This window comes from Typopeltis vanoorti, chromosome 7, assembly GCF_054136105.1.
Source record: "Typopeltis vanoorti isolate ZY-2024b chromosome 7, IOZ_Tvanoo_1.0, whole genome shotgun sequence".
NCBI classification, from domain to species: domain Eukaryota; kingdom Metazoa; phylum Arthropoda; class Arachnida; order Uropygi; family Thelyphonidae; genus Typopeltis; species Typopeltis vanoorti.
Genome location: NC_143555.1, coordinates 67747190 through 67768509, shown reverse-complemented (window position 1 = coordinate 67768509; position 21320 = coordinate 67747190). Strand labels below are relative to the sequence as shown.

Here is a 21320-nt window from a genome sequence, read left to right as displayed (position 1 = left end):
CCCTCTTGTCCTTTTCCCATCCTCCATAAATTAAAATTCCATCAATTCAAATCCTGTATGACCCTTTCAGAAGTTCTCAATCATATCATCCCTATTTCTCCTGTTTGCTAGTGTCTGAAGTCTACAAATTCTCAATCTGTCTTCGTAATCAGTATTCCACAATCCTGATATCATTTTTACACTCTCCTTTGGACTCTCCCCCCCCCCCCCAGTATATCAGAATCACAACAGAAACTAGACCTGCACACAATAGTCCAAGTGAGATCTTATCAAAGCCTTGTAAAGAGGAATAATGGCATCCTTATCTTTGCATGTGAACATTCGTTTCAGCATTGCAATTATCTTTTGAGTTGTATTTGCAGTATTTGCTACATGGCCCATGAACTTTGACTTCTTATCTGCTAACACTTCAAGATCCCTAGCCTCATGAGTTTCTTCAAGCATAATCCCACCAATATAATATGACATTGGATATCTAATTATGCTGAAATGAATGACTTTACATTTACTGACATCCATTTTCTCATGCCCACAATTCCAGCCTATTCAAATCATTCTGCGAGTACTGTATCAGCAGCATTGCTGATTACCCTACCTATCTGTGCATCATCAGCAAATAGCTGTATGTCGCTTGTCAAATCCTTCCCAATATCATTAACGTATAGCTTGAATAATAGTGGACCAAGCACTGATCCTTATGGTACACCATCGGTTACCTTAAATCTTGCAGACTCGCATCCTGCATATTCCACACTAATATTCTATAATCCAAACACATATTCTCCAATTTATGCAGCAGTCTACCATGCTGTATTCTGTCAAAAGCCTTAACAAGATCCAGAAGTATCATAATGTATCCATTCCCCTTGTCTAGTTCAATGGTAACATTGTTATAGAATGTAAGTTGCTAAAACATGACCTTCCCTTAGCATACCCATGTTGCTCATTGCAAAGTAAAGATTCACTGTCAACCCATTTCAGAATGTGAGTCCTGCCTAATTTTTCCAAAATCTTCACTACCACTCCTGAGATACTAATTTGTTGATAATTGGATACATCGATCTTTGCACTACCCTTGTGCAATGGAATTACCTTACATTTTTTCCATTCCTGCGGAATCTTCCCTGTTCTGAGACTCATATTAAACGACCTAGTCAAAGGAATAGCCAGTTCAGCTGGACACTCTTTTAGCACACGTGCTGATATCCCATCAGTCCCTATTGCTGAATTCTTATTCAGTTTTTGCAACTGCTCTAATACCTCATCCTCATATACCTGAGTTTCTTCATCCAGTGAAGAGGTAACAGTGAGCTCAATGTCATGTACACCAGGTTGATAGCTTTTAACAAAACGGGCGCTCGTTGATTAGTTGAACAACCTCTTTTACATCTGTAACCCTCACGTCATCTGCATTTAGAAGAATTATTCTTTCATATTCATTCTTTCTTTTACTTGCAGCTTATCGAAAGAATTCTTATGGGATTTAGCATGCAGAGCCAATTTCTTTTCATACTCAGACTTTGCTTTCTGTACAACAGTTGTGACTATTCTAGCCTGCTGCTTATAATTTTCATAATGCACATCATCTTTATGCACATGGTATTCCTTCCACATCATCCTTTTCTTACGAATCTCTTGCTTAATAAGATTACACATCCATTTGACTCCTACCCTATTTATTCTTTGAACTTGGGACACACTCTGATATCTCACCATTTAACTATTGTTTAAATACTTCCCAGGCACTGTCGCTAGTCTTCCCATCCATCAACCAATCCCATTCCACTGAACTCGGTATACCCCTCAGTTGGTCATAATTTCCTGCTTTGTAGTTCAGCATGTAACTTTTTCTGAATGGAACATTTATAAACTTAGTCACTTCCTAAGTGAGTACCGCATGATCACTGTCACCAACTGGAGGCAGAATAGTTACGTCTTTAACTGAAACGCCATCTGACACTAATCAAGTCTAACTTTCTTTGATGTAGAGTTCCTTCTGTCACATGCTCTTTGAGGAAGTTGTCCCGCAACAGCTCAATAAATGCATTTTGATTCTTCTCATGAGATTCTACTGCTACCTAATCAGTATTTGGATAATTAAAATCTTCCATTATAATTACTCTTTTCATATTCATCTCATCTATTTGGTGATGCACTAGCAACCGATCTGCTAAGTCTGTAACAACAGTCTTTGTCCTGCTTTGAAATCCCATATCAAACTGGCTGCTCTTATCAACTGGAAGATCTGCCACTGTCTAGAGCAGTGGTCTCCAAACATTTTGCCATGAGGGCCACATTGGGTACTTCAGCACTGTTCAGCAGGCCGTAGTAAAAAAAACTCTAGAACTAGATATATGAGTTTTATTGAAAGCAGATACAAACTGATTACAGAGTATGTGAGATTAAATTATCGTATATTAATGACAACGAACACTATCAGCAAATTCTCATATTTTTATCACAAATTATAATAAAACCATTAATGTGAATGATGTAACCATGTTTGTGTTTTTAAAATCTTATTAAACTCAGGTTCAAATTTTGAAGTGCTAATTACAAGTGGCGATTTCAAATGTTCATCAGATAAATTTGCCCTGTATTTTGACTTGATATATTTCATTCGGGGAAAAAGTTTGTTTCCAAAGATACGTTGTTCCAAAAATAGAGATAAATTTACAAACAAATTTCTTCAAATTTGCTTGTAAAATTTTGTAAAATTCAAATTTTTTTTTTTCGTTTAGTCCATTTTAACCGACCTTTTACAGTCAGAAAGACATAACTTGGGTTACAGTTATTTTTTGCTATTCGGGAGTATATTTTGAACACAATTTTAATTAATGCATTTGAAATCTATCAACACCCCTGTTTTTGTGGATTCTTATTGAAAAATTAGTCCAATTGGCGGGCTGGATAAAATCATATCGCGAGCCGCATCTGACCCGCGGGCCATAGTTTGGAGACCCCTGGTCTAGAGGAACATAAGAAATACATATACAGCTAAGATTATGAACAGTCAAGTGTCTAGCAGACCAGCTATGCCATAGATTCAAATGGAAGAACACTACTATGCTTCATTATCACAAATACAAACGTTAGACTTGGCATCAGCTGATTCATTCAATATTTAAGCCCAAATACACTAATTTGTAACATTTATTGAGTATGATAAAGGAGCCTCCTGTAATCATTCAGTATCAGTAATGCCCATTGGTTGAAAAAATCCTGCCTTTGAATTCCACCCAGGATGTAAAGAACCTTTATCAGAGCTTTTCAAGCGAAAGTAAGTTAGCCATCTAATAGAGTTAGCACAGTTTTTCTTCTCAGAAACTAGGACTTTTTCTACCACAAAACAGTCAAACTCACAAGAAAAACATACTCAATTTACAAATATGGCAGACAACACATATAGGATTAACTAGCCTATCATAAGCAGCTATCAGGTTTATAAGATGCCAAAGTTATTTGTTTGTGACATGCTACCCCCCCACCCCCACTCATGTCCTTTTGTGTGCTCACAAAAGGACATGGTAAATGCTGTAATATCTAAATCTGATTTATATAGAATATTGTTCACTAGTATCTTGTTTTGTTTTGTTTTTTATAATTGATTGGCTTACATATATTTAATAGCTTGCCCTTTCCAGTGACAAGTTAGCAACTCTTCGTGAACCTCTTTTAACGTTAAATTTGGATATAGCAGAAGATGGCGGACAGAAATTAGTTATGCTGGAGATGTCCAAAGAAGAGTTGAAAACCTTAATTGATTCTATGGAAGAAGCACATAAAGTAAGCAAGCAAATTAATTCATTCACAGTTTATGATTTTGTTATTATAATATTAATTAATGATGCAAGTCACTTAATGAAAAATTGTTTATTTGTAGAATTTTCAGCTATGTTTCATAGCCATTTTCAATACAGGAAGATAACCACAAAAAAAGAGACTGTCAATTAAATTGAAAGCATATGATATCATGTGCTACAGACTGCAAGAGAATAACTCCATCTGCATTAATAGATATCAGGAAATAATTTAAATAATTAATTACATTTTATGAAACATGTGAATGGTGAGTATTAGTTATTATAACTTCCCAAAATTGATAAAGTTTAAGATGATAATTTTTGTTAAGGTTGAGATTGTAAATGATGGAAGTTACTTTTGCACAGCTTTCTTTGTAGTTTTTCCAGAAGAAAACAAAGCTTTTTTTGTTGAACTTGGGTATTGTTCCAATTCTGTGTTTTGTAGGTAAACTGTGGCTTGCTAAACTGGATTTATTGGATTCCTTAAGTGAAATGCAGTTAATTGTCTTTTTACACGGCTTTTTTTGCACTATTTCAAAATAACACAGTTTAGAAAACAAAAGGAATTTTATTTTTACACTGTATATTTTGATTTAATACGGATCAAATTGTGCTTATTTTTAAAATTTCTGTTTGAATTCAGTTCTTTTAAGGGTATTTCCATTATAATTATGTTTACACGTTTTGTGTTTTGTTCATGCAGTTGAGTTATATACAGGTATATATTAAATTTTGAAGTTTTGTACACGTAATATCAAATTTATAAAATTAAATATTGATTATTTTCAGGATGTAAAGAATCTAAAACAATCTAAAATTTGGATCTCAGTTAGACAGAGATACATCCTTAAGGAAATATTTTGGATGGAATGAAGCTGCCATGAGAATGATTAAGAAAAACGAAACCATTAGAAAATCTGTTCTTTTGGAACAAAAATAGGTGCCAAGTCATCATTGTATACGAGAAACATTATAGAAGTGAAGATGGAAAAAGCTTTAGTGATGTGGATAGAAGGAACCTTCAGATGGAAATGTCATCAAACCGAAAGCATTACAGTTGTACAAACAGATTCAGGAAAAGGAGCCAACAACAATTCTGAGTTTTCTGCAAGCATAGATGATCATCATCATCAAATTCCTGCCATGTACCCTCAAGGGGGTGTACAGGATATGATAGTACTACATGAAAAAAATTACATCATTATTAATTTCCTATCTACAATTTTCCTCCAAATCAGTCTGTTACTTGTCAAGACTCCAACATTATCAGATCTTATATTTCTATCGTCTAAAGCACTTTGTACCATATCAATCCACCTATATCTTGTTCTTCCTCTGGGTTGTTTTGCTGCCAACCTGGCAGAGAACACTTGTTTTGCTAATCTTTCCACGCCCATTCTGTTTAAGTGACCATACCACCTAAGATTAGCTCTGCTAACACATTCCTGGATGTTGACAATGTCAAGTTCTTTCCTAATATTCTCGTTTTTGATATGATATTGCCATTGATGCCATCTGTTCACGCCTATAATCTTTCTCAGGACTCTCATATCTGTTGTCTCCAGTCTTTGGTCAAGTGTTTTACTTCTGACCCAGCTCTCAGATCCATAGGTTAAAACTGGTTTGAACACTGTCTTGTATACAGCTAATTTAGTGTTCCGACTAATTTCTCTCTTATTCCATATGAATTTATTCAATTGACTTCCCACCATACCAGCTTTGCTGATTCTGTTGTCTACTTCTATATTTAATTTACCATCTTCAGTAAAAATCGTGCCTAAATAGCTGAAATGTTTTACTTGTTCCACAAGTTCTCCGTTCACAACACAGTTGACATTTTCAACAATTCTACCTATTTTCATTGTCTTTGTCTTTTTAATGCTGACCTTCATACCATATCTATTACAACAGCTATTCAATTTAGTCAGAGAATCTTGCAGACTTGTAGCGGATTTATTTAGAAGTATAACATCATCCGCATAAAGCAAAGAGCTGACATTAACATCTCCAATTTTGATATCATGTTTAATACCACTTTCCTTCATAATGTGATCCATATAGATAATGAATAACAGAGGAGATAATGTACATCCTTGTCTCACACCAGATTTAACATTAAACCATCTTCCTGTACTTCCTTCAGTTCTAACTGCTGACTTCCAACTCAAATAAAGACTAAGTATTGCTTGATATAATGCCCCATTGACACCATATAACTGCATTGTATTGAATAGCTTCTCTCTTGGCACCTTGTCATATGCCTTTTCCAAATCGACAAAACTTAAATACAGATCTTTGTTATATTCCCATGCTTTCTCGACTATTTGTCGTAAAGTGAAGATCTGATCCTGACAGCCTCTATTTGGCCTGAATCCAGCTTGTTCTTCACCAAGCTTTTCTTCCACAATTCTTCTCAACCGTTTCTCAAGTATACTTGCATAGATCTTGCCAGGAACACTCAGTAGGAAAATACCTCTGTAATTCTCACATGCAGTTTTATTTCCCTTTTTATGTATGGGTACTATGAGAGCTCTGCTCCAATCATCGAGAATTCGTCATTCTGTCCAGGCTTTCTGAACTATGCAGTGCAGCCACTGTAAGACTCTTATACCACCATACTTCAACATTTCTGGTCGAATATCATCTACTTCTGCTGCCTTTCCACATTTCAAGCCTTTGATGGCTTTTTCTACTTCAAGTATGGATATGTATTCCTAACTGCATGCCTGGTCAGTGTTTTTTACCACTCTGCTGTCATTACTGCTTGTTTCATTTAGCAGTTTTTCAAAGTAATTACTCCATACTTCAAGGATATCTTTTTCTCCTGTTTTCATGTCACCTTTATCATCGCTAATTCCTTTTACAGCACTCTTTCCTCTATTCTTAAGTTTCTTCAACAACCTCCAGAATATTTTGCCACCTTCTTGATATTTATTTTGTATATTCTTGCCAAAGTCCTCCCATGACTTTTGTTTAGCTAGTTTTACACAGAGTTTAGCATTCTTGCATTTGTCTCTATATTCTCTAAGAGCACAAGCTGACTTATTTGACAGGAACTTTTGATATGCTTTCTTCTTTTCCTTCACTGCCTCTTTAACTTCCTGTGTCCACCAGGGAGTTCTGATTTTTTTATCCTTACAGACAACCTCACCACATGCCTCTCTAGCAGAATCAATCAATGTTTCCTTCAGAGTTTGCCAGTGAATATCCAAAGTTTGATTCCTGTTCTCAAACTCTTTCATTTTTTTTTCAATAATCTTTTAGTCTACAGTTCACATCTGAGAGCTGCTCAACTTTTATTCGCTTTAAACTTTCTTACATGTTATTCTTTTCAATATGAAATTCAGTTTTATCCTGCTCAAGACTAAATAGTGATCACTTCCAATTTCAAATCCTCTGTACACTCTGGTGTCCTGTACCAGGGAGAAAACATCACTATCAACAATAACATAGTCAATGAGACTTTTCTTATTCCTAGCCTCTTCTCTCCATGTGAATTTGTGCACATTTTTATGTTGGAACATGGTGTTAGTAATAACCAGGCCATGTCCTGAGCAGAAATCCAACAGATATTTGCCATTATTATTAGCTTTGCTCTTTTCTCCAAATTTTTCCAAAATATTTTTGTATGTCTCACAATCATTTCCTACTCTGCTATTTAGATCCCCCAACAAGGACCAACTTTTCATTTTTCATTGTGTCAGTTGCTTTTTCTAAAGCCTCAAAAAATTCCTCCACTTCTACCATAGTAGAACCTTCTGTGGGACCATAGGCACAAATAATTCTCATTGTCCAGTTCTCCATTCTCCTATTTGCCCACATTACTCTACTTGAGACTGACTGCCATTCAAGAAGATTAGCTTAGATTTGCTTACAAAATTTCTCAAAAGATATGCACTTCATAATGTAAAAATAAAAGGAGAAGCTGCATCTGCAGGTGAGCTTGTGGCTAGGGAATTTCTTTCAAAATTGACCAAAATTAATGAAAATGATGACTACACTCCTGATCAAGTTTGGAATGCAGATAAAACCAGCCTTTTTTTGGGTCTGCAAGGAGATGTGCTTTGCATTATGGGAGACAATGAGTGATGAGAGCTTGGTCCACCTTTGCTATGAGTTGCCTCAGTCCTGAACTACTTCAGGTGCAAACTTTGTTTGCCTACACTTGGGTAAAGGATTAAACTAAATTTATTATGATCTAACCAAATGGAAAATAAACTTCCAACATATTTCTCTAAATCTAGAGTAAATTAATAATAAGGTGTTAGACCTTTTGGCAACTCATATAAGTAAATATGACCTCTCCACTGCTTCTGTCTTAGTATCACCACTTCTGGGTCTTCCTCCCACTGATGAGACCTCAATAAAGGTCGAAACCGGTCTGGGTAGTGGCCCTTCCCTTAATGCATAGCATTATACATATCCATAATGAGATGTGCTTTGCATTATGGGAGATACCGAAACAAGGAGTGATGAAGCTTGGTCAACCTTTGCTACGAATTGTTTCAGTCCTGAACTACTGCAGGTGCAAACTTTGTTTGCCTACGCTTGGGTAAAGGATTAAACTAAATTTATTACAAGTTTATTATTTTGTGATTATATAGCAAAATCACAAAAAGCTGTTATTTGCTTTAAAGCAACTAAGGATCGTGTGACTATTACTTTGCAGCAATGCTTCAGAAGATCTTATATTAAAACCATTACTCGTTAATTGATCCCTAAGACCACGGGCAATGAAAGATGTGGATTTTAACACGTTACCAGTGCACTGGTAACGTGTTAAATTTTTAATGAATGGTTCTATCAATGTTTTGTTCCAGAAGTTAAATGCTATTTAATGGTAAAAATATCTGGACTTTAAAGTTTTATTGATTATAGACAATGCACTTGGCTATCCTGTTTTAGAATGCCCAAATGTGGAATTTTGTTTTTTGACAGTTATTAATCATTACTTATTTTTAACAGTATTAACAACACCAAACAATTTTATCAAAAGATGTTTTATTAACTGCTTATATTTCGCTGAATTTCAAATTAGCATCATCAGAGCACAACACATCTAGTATACATGACAGTGAGTTAGTGAAACAGTAATGGACAAAAGATCTAAAGTCCTATTTTGGCACCCTCTAATGTTGTATTTAAAAAAAACAAAAAAAAAAACATTACAGCTATGTGGAAGTTGTTCTTACAATAACAGTATCCCAAAGTTTTGGAAAATTAATGCAACCATATTTGTTTAGGTTAGGAGAATTCTTCAAAGCCATGGCTGACTCAAAAATAATCTTTCAGATCTATAATAGCTTCTAAATAGCACATTCGTTTTTCTTCCATCTAATCCTGTGTGAAGGGGGTATCCAACACGTGGTCTGCTAGTCCTGTCTTGCCATAGTAATAGTAGTGAATATATTTTTTATGTTCTTCCAGGCAGATGTTAACTGATCTTCCTGCTTGCCCATAGTAGGCGAAGTCACAGTCAGAGGGAACTTCATACACTCCAGGGTGTGCTAGAGGGTGCAATTAAGTGATCCTTTGTTTATCCTTAGGTGATCCACTTGCCTAAGGATAAACTTCATGCCTGTAAGACAATTATTGTTTCACTTACTCGCTGTCACATTAGCTGTGTTGTGCTCTGATGATGCTGATTTGAAATTCAGAAAAATATAAGCAGTTAATAAAACATCTTTTGATAAAATTGTTTGGTGGTGTTAATACTTTTTTTTACATGGTTTTTTCTGGAGCCAATCTACCATGTACATGGAGAATTGCGTATATATTCTTGATGTTCAAGATGAATTTGTGCAGAACAACTAGTCTGTCCACAGTAACAAAAACTGCAAAAACAGGGTATTCTGTAAACTCCAGGATAAGAAAGAGGAGGATATTTGTCTTTTAGAGAGATATGGAAGGTATTTAATTTACGAAGTGGACAGAAAGATACTTGTAGGTAAATTTGTCAAAGAAGTCTTGCTATACTTCCTGAAATTCATTGTGAAGAATTTATGGAGATAAAAATGTACTTTTTTTTTTCACCAGAGTAAGGCTAAGGTACAATTAACGATTAACAAAGCATTTAGATTTATCTTACTTTTGTGTAGTGTCATGTAGCTTATGTCCTGTGCATATGTGTTTTCCTGATGATGACCTCAATATATACGTCAAAACATCAAGTGTTATTTTCCTAATTATAAGTAAAGGAATTACTCCAACATGTGTGTTTGTCTCCATAAATTCTTCACAATGAATGCTGACCACTGTGTAATCTTAAATGAAAGAATCCTTTCTCTGAAGGTCATGTAACATATGGAAGACAAATTCTGGAAACTTCTTTTTGAAGTGTTAAGATGAAGGCCATAATTATTGATTATGGCCTTCATCTTAACAAGTTTTTGTATTGTAACCATTGGAATTAAAGATTGCTCTTGAAAATAGACAGTTTCTTGTTCAGAAGAGAATAATTTGAACATATTTTATGAGATCTGTCGACTAGAGATTTGATTACACCATATTACTGACAAGTGTGATGACGTGAGAATCACACTTGTTAGAATCAATGTATTTGCACTATGAGTTAGTTTTCTATATACTATTGCACTGGTTCTCAAACTTATTTTGCTTACCATCCCCTTTTCCAAAAAAAAAATGTCTTCATCCCCCCCGGAAACTACTTTCTAAGACCTGACCAGCTCTACCTGACATAAAAGAAAATTGTATGAAAATCTGATCAGCAGTTCTCGAGTTTAACAAACAAACAGATTTGTGTTTTATTATGCATCTAGTAGAGATTTTCGAAGTTTGGAAATAAGACACTTTGGAATTGAAATTTTAAATCTATTTATTGAAATCAACAAAAGAAACATACATTTCACGTAAATATAGGACAAGTTGGAGCTGAAAATTTAATAACACTGTTAAAATTAAGAAAACAAACAAATTGCACATATGTAAAAATCACACATAAAATAGTAAATAACAATCAGTAATATTAAAAACAATCCTAATGAGGAGGATGAGCCTGGTATGCTGCTACCAATTTATTAATATTTGGCTCTATATTTATCAACAGTATTCTTAAATTACCATGATCAGCTATTTGCAGTCGGTTTATTTTTTTAGCTTAAAGATTTGTGACTGCACTGAACCCTAATTCCACTAAATATGATGATGGAAATGCAATCAAAAGCTTTTTTTTACTACATCCCACAATCCAGGATAAAGTATGGGCATCTGCTTTTGCAACCAAAACTGTTGGTACTTGTTTTTGAATTTTAATTTCAATTCCTCATTTGTTATTTCTGTCGGTTCTTGTTTTAATTGTAAAGATTATTCTGTGTTTGTACTTGAAAACGGGTCCAAAACCCAATCAGGTATTTTCATTGCAAGAATATCTTTAAATCGTTGGTTGAAATCACAATAGAGAGCCTCTTAGTGATGACAACAGCTGAGCACATCTTCATCACAAATTTTTCCACTGTTGATAGATTTGAAAACTAGCTGAATTCTCCTCATCATAAGTTTCATTTATACAGGACAAGTTTTGACACAAACACAGAAATAACAGCTTTTGTTTTTATTAAATTCAGCTCATCTCTTTGGAGCTGTAGATTTGTTTCATTAAATTTGTTAAACAACTCATTCAAATAAGCTATGTCACTTTTGAAATTAATCAAGTTGGCTCATAAAGAATCATCTATATTTTCTAAAAATTGTAGCACTGAGTCAGAGTTCATAAAATTGATTCAAACAGGCACCCTTTGATAGCAAATGAACTTATGTATAGTGAGGCAAGCAATTGAATTCTTCATCGTTTTCAATACACAGTTGTCCAAACAATCTATCATTCAATAAATGACTTGATTTTGTTGACTGCTGTAATTACATAATGTAATGACGTGTGTAGGCGATCACTCAGGTATTTGGAAACTAAATGTTGATGATGAATCACACAGCATACACATCTGGCATTGCCTCTGGAATATGAAATAAAACCTCAATAGCACCCTAACAGTGCTGGAGAACCATCAGTAGCAACTGACAAGATATTATTCAGAGGGATTTCTTTTTCTTTAAAAAACTCTTCCAGTACATGAAATATCGATTCTCCTTTAGTTAGCAAATTTTTAACAAATAATAATTCTTGGCAAATTTTTTCTTCTATGTATCGTACATAAAAGTAAGGCTTCATTTCCTTGTAAAATAGACTCATCAAGTTGTATAGAGAGCTGGGTTGTTTTAAATACTCACATAATGAGTATTCAACATGCTGGGCCATTTCATCAATTCTTCATTGCATTGTATTATTGTTCAGAGAAATTTTCTTGGTAATATCAGAAGCTAACTTGTGCAGTACAGTGCGTGTGGCCTCACTAACAGCTGGTAGGATTAGTTCTTCACCAACATTATGTGGTTTTCCTGAATTTAGCAATCAGTAAGGAAATGTTGTAAGAGGCACACAGCTCATCATCATGTAGGTTGGATGCTGCTGAAAACATACTTGCCAATGTTGGTTGTTTCAAAAATTTTTCTTTAAGTGCTTGAAAATATGATAAATCCTTATCCTTTTTATCAGCATGAACATTTTTTCAAATGTTTTTCTAGTCTTGAAAGCTTCATAGATTCATTTGAAAAATCTTTTTGGCAAATCAGGCACATTGGCAATGTTTTGTTTGTTAGGCGACTGAATAAAGCCGTATTTCAAATATTTGATATTATATTGTCTACATTTCTTCTTGGGTTCAGCCATGATATTATCAGTAAAAAAAAGTTAAATTTACAAAATTGCTAGAATGCAATTTCTCATGTACCTAAACCAAATAATTTTTACAAGAAAAGGTATCAAAATAATCACGTGAAACCTGCTGTTTTATTGGAACAATGGTAATTTGCTTTGTGTGTAATCCATGTAAGTAAGGCACCAACTAGTTATCAAATACGTACGAAAATTTTTATGCACTACATCAAATTGCTAACTGCTTGTCACACAATTCAAAAACAATTTAAAACTAATTTCATATGTCTCACATATTTATAGTATTATACATTGAACAAGTCATAACATGCACATATTCCTGACGATGCATACTGAACTGGTAAAATCCCGATCACTTGAAAGTAGCAGCCGCCGACACTTGGCTTGTTAAGACCTGTCGTCTATCTTCAATGCCAATTGGCTGTAACTTGCATTTTATACATTTTCTTGGAAAATAATTTTTTTTTTCAACACCTGATTTTTGTCCTTTATGCTTTCACTGCCCCTTACTTCAATTCAATTCTTTTGCTCATGAGGCCACTACTGCCCCCCCCCCCCCCCGATCATTCCCAAACACCCAAGGGGGAGGTACTGTCCATTTTGGGAACCACTGTACTATTGTATATAATAATACAATAACATAAAAAATGTGTCTTCCATATGTTAAAACGACTTTCAGAAAGAATAGCAAGACTTCTTTGCCAGATTGACCTACAAGTCTCTTCTGTCCAGTTCATAAACTAAACACTAACCTTATCTCTCCAAAAGACAAATATCTTCCTTATCCTGGAGTTTACGGAATCCTCTGCTGTTGTAGTAGCTTATGTTTTATTATTATGTGACACCTCCAATATCAATGAGTCCAAAGACTTATTCAGGGATGGCACCCACTGTACAACTATCTGCCTCCACCAACCACAGCAAACTGTGCCATCTACTGGCTGCCACCGCTAGTATTTTCACAGACAATCACAAACATTCATACCCATGGCAGGATTCTAACCCACAGCCTTTGGCCGGAGAGCAGATATGCTAACCACTTGGCCAACCAGGCCAGCAGTAAAACCATCATCATCAAATTCCTGCCATGTACCCTCAAGGGGTGTACAGGATATGACAGTACTACATGAAAAAAATTACATTATTACTAACTTCCTATCTACAATTTTCCTCCAAATCAGTCTGTTACTTGTCAAGACTACAACATTATCAGATCTTATATTTCTATCGTCTAAGGCACTTTGTACCGTATCAATCCACCTACATCTTAGTCTTCCTCTGGGTCGTTTTGCTGCCAACCTGTCAGAGAACACTTGTTTTGCTAATCTTTCTTCGCCCATTCTGTTTAAGTGACCATACCACCTGAGATGAGCTCTGCTAACACATTCCTGGATGTTGACAATATCAAGTTCTTTCCTAATATCCTCGTTTTTAATATGATATTGCCATTGATGCCATCTGTTCACGCCTATAATCTTTCTCAGGACTCTCATATCTGCGGTCTTTGGTCAAGTGTTTTACTTCTGACCCAGCTCTCAGATCCATAAGTTAAAACTGGTTTGAACACTGTCTTGTATACAGCTAATTTAGTGTTCTGACTAATTTCTCTCTTATTCCATATGAATTTATTCAAATGACTTCCCACCATACCAGCTTTGCTGATTCTGTTGTCTATTTCCATATTTAATTTACCATCTTCACTAAAAATCGTGCCTAAGTAGCTGAAATGCTTTAATTGTTCCACAGGTTCTCCATTCACAACACAGTTGACATTTTCAATGATTCTGCCTATTTTCATTGTCTTTGTCTTTTTATTGCTAACCATCATACCATATCTATTACAACAGCTATTCAATTTAGTCAGAGAATCTTGCTGACTTGTAGCAGATTTATTTAGAAGTATAACATCATCCGCATAAAGCAAAGAGCTGACATTAACATCTCCAATTTTGATATCATGTTTAATACCACTTTCCTTCATAATGTGATCCATATAGGTAATGAATAACAGAGGAGATAATGTACATCCTTGTCTCACACCAGATTTAACATTAAACCATCTTCCGGTACTTAGTTCAATTCTAACTGCTGACTTACAACTCAAATAAAGACTAAGTATGCTTGATATAATGCCCCACTGACACTATATAACTGTAGTATTGAATAGCTTCTCTCTTGGCACCTTGTCATATGCCTTTTCCAAATCGACAAAACTTAAATACAGATCTCTGTTATATTCCCATGCTTTCTCAACTATTTGTCGTAAAGTGAAGATCTGATCCTGACAGCCTCTATTTGGCCTGAATCCAGCTCGTTCTTCACCAAGCTTTTCTTCCACAATTCTTCTCAACCGTTTCTCAAGTATACTTGCATAGATCTTGCCAGGAACACTCAGTAGGAAAATACCTCTGTAATTCTCACATGCAGTTTTATTTCCCTTTTTATATATGGGTACTATGAGAGCTCTACTCCAATCATCGGGAATTCATCCCTCTGTCCAGGCTTTCTGAACTATGCAGTGCAGCCACTGTAAGACTCTTATACCACGATACTTCAGCATTTCTGGTCGAATATCATCTGCCCCTGCTGCCTTTCCACATTTCAAGCCTTTGATGGCTTTTTCTACTTCAAGTATGGATATGTATTCCTGACTGCATGCCTGGTCAGTGTTTTTTACCACTGTGCTGTCATCACTGCTTCTTTCATTTAGCAGTTTTTCAAAGTAATTACTCCATACTTCAAGGATATCTTTTTCTCCCATTTTCGTGTCACCTTTATCATCTCTAACTCCTTTTACAGCACTCTTTCCTCCATTCCTAAGCTTCTTCAGCAACCTCCAGAATATTTTGCCACCTTCTTGATAATTATTTTCTATATTCTTGCCAAACTCCTCCCATGACTTTTGTTAAGCTAGTTTTACACAGTGTTTAGCAATCTTGCATTTGTCTCTGTATTCTCTAAGAGCACAAACTGACTTATTTGACAGGAACTTTTGATATGCTTTCTTCTTTTCCTTCACTGCCTTTTTAACTTCCTGTGTCCACCAGGGAGTTCTGATTTTTTTATCCTTGTAGATAACCTCACCACATGCCTCTCTGGCAGAATCAATCAATGTTTTCTTCAGAGTTTGCCACTGAATCTCCAAGGTTTGATTCCTGTTCTCAAACACTTTCATTTTTTCTTCAATAATCTTTGTGTATTTTAGTCTACGGTTCACATCTGAGAGCTGCTTAACTTTTATTCGCTTTAAAACTTTCTTACATGTTATTCTTTTCAATATGAAATTCAATTTTATCCTGCTCAAGACTAAATAGTGATCACTTCCAATTTCAAATCCTCTGTACACTCTGGTGTCCTGCACCAGGGAGAAAACATGACTATCAACAATAACATAGTCAATGAGACTTTTCTTATTCCTAGCCTCTTCTCTCCATGTGAATTTGTGCACATTTTTATGTTGGAACATGGTGTTAGTAATAATCAGTCCATGTCCTGAGCAGAAATTCAACAGATATTTGCCATTATTATTAGCTTTGCTCTTTTCTCCAAATTTTCCCAAAATATTTTTGTATGTCTTACAATCATTTCCTACTCTGTTATTTAGATCCCCAACAAGGACCAACTTTTCCTTTTTCATTGTGTCAGTTGCTTTTTCTAAAGCCTCAAAAAATTCCTCCACTTCTACCTTAGTGGAACCTTCTGTGGGACCATAGGCACAAATAAGTCTCATTGTCCAGTTCCCCATTCTCATATTTGCCCACATCACTCAACTTGAGACTGGCTGCGATTTAAGAAGATTAGCCTCGTATTTTGTGTTGAATACTATGGCTACTCCTTCTTTTCCTTGTGTTGTACTTTTTTTTTTATTTATCTCTCTACTTATTTGTTATAATACACATGTACTCTAATTGTTTAGATTAACTTCTATTGTTTTATATCTTTCCTTTATCCTACCAGCTGCGCCATTTATGCTGTGACTTTTTCTTATCCTTTGTCTTTACTATCCTCTCGACTCCGTCATTTATGTTTTTGCCCTTTTCTTATCTTGTTTGCTTTTTCTTTACATAATTAGTTATTTACCCTTCATCTACCATTTCTTAACTAGTCCAATATTCTATCTTTCTTAGATTCAAAACTCGTCTAACACTGTACCTTACTTATACACATTTATCCCTTATAATTTAAACTCTACAATCAAATATTCTCTCTTTCAGTGCTTTGCAGTCCCATTGGCCTCTCTATGTCCTAAACAAACAATCTGAAGTTCACCCTATAAGTATTAACACATTTATATTTATGCTGTGCCAGCTAATACTTATGTAGAAAGGATTCTTGTTCAGGGTGACCCCTTTAGAGAGTTAATGATTATTTGATCAAGCATAAATTTATCTCCCACTCTCTTGTCCTTTTCTTTCTTACAGTCACGGCTTACTTATTGCACTAGTTTTCATGGGTTTATCCCGCATGGTTCGTTGTTATTTTTATGAGCGGTAGTTTTGAATTCATATAATATAGGCAGATCAGGCAAGTACATGAATGAAACAATTGAATTAGCTTTAAGGTGATACACTATAATACATTTCAAAACAGGATAATATGGTTGCACTCAACTCAGATCAAAAGCTCTAATTAACTTGTTCTTATCACACATACTAAATCTTAATAACCTTAAATACAATCATAAAATACAATTCACAGATTATCATTAAGCCATTCGGATACACGTGGCTATCAGTAAACACATCAGCACAATTACACTCTTAGTTTAACATAATCTTGTATCTATTCGGCCTCTTGGGCAAACAATTCTTAACACTGTCTCGGACACGTATCTAGTTGTAGGCCACTCTTACAGTTCTTTAAGTTCAGTCCAATTTAAACGTTCACACAGGAAATTCACTCTCTTCTTACAACTGGAATTAGTATTTCAAAAGTCTACATTACCATTTCTGTCCTTGAACTCTTAAAACTTTTTCCTGCCTTGTCTAATCATCAAGGCCTTCAAATGTAATCGCTTCGGAGGATATCTTCCATAGATCTATATGAGTAGAATCTCCGAGGGAAACATGGGAGGTGGCACGGTAACGTCACCTTGAATGGACGGCTCAATTTAATCCCTCCATCGTACGACAACATCACAGCTATCCTAGAACACGGACATAGCTTTGCCCAATACGAATGCTACGACGGACGAACTAAGTGCCTTCCGCGACTAGCCAGGGACTTCCCTCCTACAACGAGCAGGACCACTCTGAGAGATCAGGAATCCAGGGAAAAAAACATAAGAGGCTCGAATCTTCATGCAAGGCTTTTTTGTTCAATTTTCTCCTCTCGTTACATCTCGATATTTGCAACACACGCCAACTTGGTCACGTGTGTCCACGTCAATCTCATTAGCTCCCTCTATTAATTTTTTGCACGTGTGTCTGCCTCCTATTCCTGGAAGACGCTTAGGTTTCCCTTTCTAATACTTTCATAATGCAGGACGGTAAAAGTGACCTTTGAACCCTGACTCACAGGCTTTACTATTTCAGTGCAAGAGGCTGGTTTTCCAAACGGATTTTGCCAGCTTACATGGATTTCTATTTTCAGGCCCACACTTAATACAGATTATATTTAAACACTTTATACAATTTTATACAATTCCTTAAACTTTATCTTGACTTGTGTTCACAATCAATTTATTTTTTCTATTGCCAATGCTCCATGTTCTCTGCCTGAGTAGAATTAATGTTGTGACCTGAATAATTTAATATAAACCTTTTTAATGCTTATTCAGGTCACAACACTTGATTGTCATTGCCTGAATATAACATTTTGTATTTATTGCTCAGAAAGATCTCGCCAGTTTTTGTCTTTTGTGTTTCAGTCACCCTTATTATGTTGATCTGGTACTTATCTAATTCCTCAGCTAGCTCCATTTCTTTGCCATTCAGGCTTCTTATGTTGATAGTACTGATCTTTAACTCTGGTGATGTTGAGTTGGGGTTTGTTTTCAGATTTGTTCCAGTAGCTGACTTTTCGCTGTTCGCCCTGGTTCCCTGGCGAAATCAACGGGGGCCTTGTTTAACCGGGCGACGCCCCGGCTGGCATGAAATTTTGTCATGTTGTACCATCATTTTTTATTTTGGTTTAACCAATAAGAATACAATTTGGTCGGCTAAATCCCAAATTGCCAGCCCATCCTCGTTCGTTCAGTATCCAAATAGATACCAACAGGGTGCACCACGAGAAGGTGAGGATTGGACATTAGGTCAGAAGCCCTGGTTGATTCTCCACATTCCTTTAAAGGCTATGTGGAGGTCTCATCTCAGTTATACAGCTTTGACCCTTAAGCACCCCGCAGTAAAACCAAGTATATATATATTTGATATTTTTATATTTAATTTTTTGCATAATCCACCCCTTCTCTAAAGACTGACATGGAACTTATTTAAGTTAAGGGATATTGCCTCCCATATTGTTTCTTAGTCGAATAAGAAACTCGAAAAGTTTCATGCCGAATATAGAAACTATATAAAGTTCGCCGATTCCAAGCGTAAGCAAATACCTGGATAATGGCACCTGACCCATTTGGTAGTGCAAACTGAGGGAACTCATAGAGAGGGTGGAGCAAGCTCCGATCACTATTCTTGGTATTTACCCATAATGTGAACTTAGCTCCTAGGAGATGTATTACTGTTCTACATTATGAGAGAAGGTCACTACCCAGACTGGTTTCAACCCTTATTGAGGTCTCATCAGTGAGTAGGTAGATTCTAGTTAATACCAAGTTTGTAGCGAACAGAACTTACATCCCTTCTATGAGAATTGCCAAGAAGGTGTCCTACTGAATTACTAATTATATGAAGAGCCAAAAGCTTCAATTTGGCGACATGAACTTATTTTAGTTAAGGAATATGCAAAATCTCATAGAAGGGATGTAAGTTCTGTAATGATGTAAGAAACAATATGGGATGCAATATCCCTTAACTTAAATAAGTTCATGTCGCTGAATTGAAGCTTTTGGCTCTTCATATAATTAGTAACTGACATGGAACATTTTCAAGAAACTTCAGACCTCCAATAAATGGGGCAGAGGTTTCATGCCAGGAAATAAGATTCTTCTCCCACCTGAATGCACAATCACAAACATCGACGCCCACATGCAAACCCTCAACCTGTTGGTTGAAGAAACGATACACTAACCACCAAGACAGACTGGGCGTTCTGCACAGATTCGTCTGGAAGAACATCAAGAATATATTTCACTTAGGGAGCCCAATAAATCCGGTTTAGCAAGACATGCCTTATCTCCCAAAAAGTGGAACAATACCAAATTTCTTCACAAAAAGTATTTTCTTCTGTATAAAGAAATCTATGAAGGACATTCCTTAACAAAAATAATTGCCTTAAACCGTCTCAATTTTGGGAACTTATCCTAACTGTACTCATCATTCACGTTCTTTATTAATTTTATTTCCTTATATCTATTAATTCAGATGGAGTGATTCTCCTACAACCTATAGTGCACATAATATCACATGCTTTCAGCTTAATTGTTGATCTCCCTTTTTTTGTGGTTATCTTCCTATATTGAAATTGACTGTGAAACATAGCCAAAAATTCTACATTATATAAATATTTTATGTAAGTGACTTCCGTCATTTGTTAGCAATATAATGTCTTCCACTTACACCTTGATTTTAAAATCAATGATTTTGTTATCATTCAGGTTATTCCTGTTATATGGTACATATAGTGTGGGTGATCAAACCAAAAAATTGAAATCAAACACCTAATTTTTAATTACACAGAAAAAAGCAAAGTTATTATTTATTTATTAAGCTATTATTTATATTTCTGATTGAATGTCAACAGAATTGCAAACAATTTTGTGCATGTATTTGACCATAAACAATTTGGAATAATCCCTGCAGATTTGTAAACTTACTGTTAAACACAGTTTTAAGAGTAAGTTCATAAATTGAACATACACTTAAAGTTTTAGTATTGTTTATATTGTTTATATTGTTAATAGTACCCATATATAAAAATGGAAATAAAACTAAAAATACTTGAGAAACGGTTGAGAAGAATTGTGGAAGAAAAGCTTGGTGAAGAACAAACTGGATTCAGACCAAATAGAGACTGTCAGGATCAGATCTTGACTTTACAACAAATAGTTGAGAAAGCATGGGAATATAACAAAGATCTGTATTGTATTTAAGTTTTGTAGATCTGGAAAAGGCATATGAAAAGGTGCCAAGAGAGAAGCTATTCAATACGCTACAGTTATATGGTGTCAATGGGGCATTATGTCAAGCAATACTTAGTCTTTATTTGAGTTGCAAGTCAGCAGTTAGAATTGAAGGAAGTACAGGAAGATGGTTAATGTTGAATCTGGTGTCAGATAAGGATGTACATTATCCTCTCTGTTATTTATCTACGTGGATCACATTATGAAGGAAAGTGGTATTAAACCTGATATCAAAATTGGAGATGTTAATCTCAGCTCTTTACTTTATGCAGCTTATGTTATACTTTTAAATAAATCCAGTACAAGTCTGAAAGATTCCCTGACTAAATTGAATAACTGTTGTAATAAATTTAGTATGAAAATCAGCAATAACAAGATAAAGACAATAAAATTAGGACAGTGTTCAAACCAATTTTAATTTATGGATCTGAGAGTTGGTTACAAATAAAACACTTGACCAACGGCTAGAGATCACAGATATGAGAGTCCTGAGAAAGATTAGGGGGTGTGAACAGATGGCATCAGTGGC

General features: G+C 35.3%; 1 protein-coding gene across 1 annotated transcript in view; it reads left to right on the top strand.

Annotated features, from left to right (window-relative positions):
• Positions 1 to 21320, top strand: part of LOC150104746 (COMM domain-containing protein 8-like) — a 52809-nt gene that overhangs the window by 28341 nt on the left and 3148 nt on the right. Inside the window, exon 4 of the mRNA XM_090395621.1 lies at positions 3631 to 3786. Within this exon, the coding sequence (XP_090251747.1) occupies positions 3631 to 3786 (156 nt within the window). The remainder of the gene's footprint in view (positions 1 to 3630; positions 3787 to 21320) is intronic.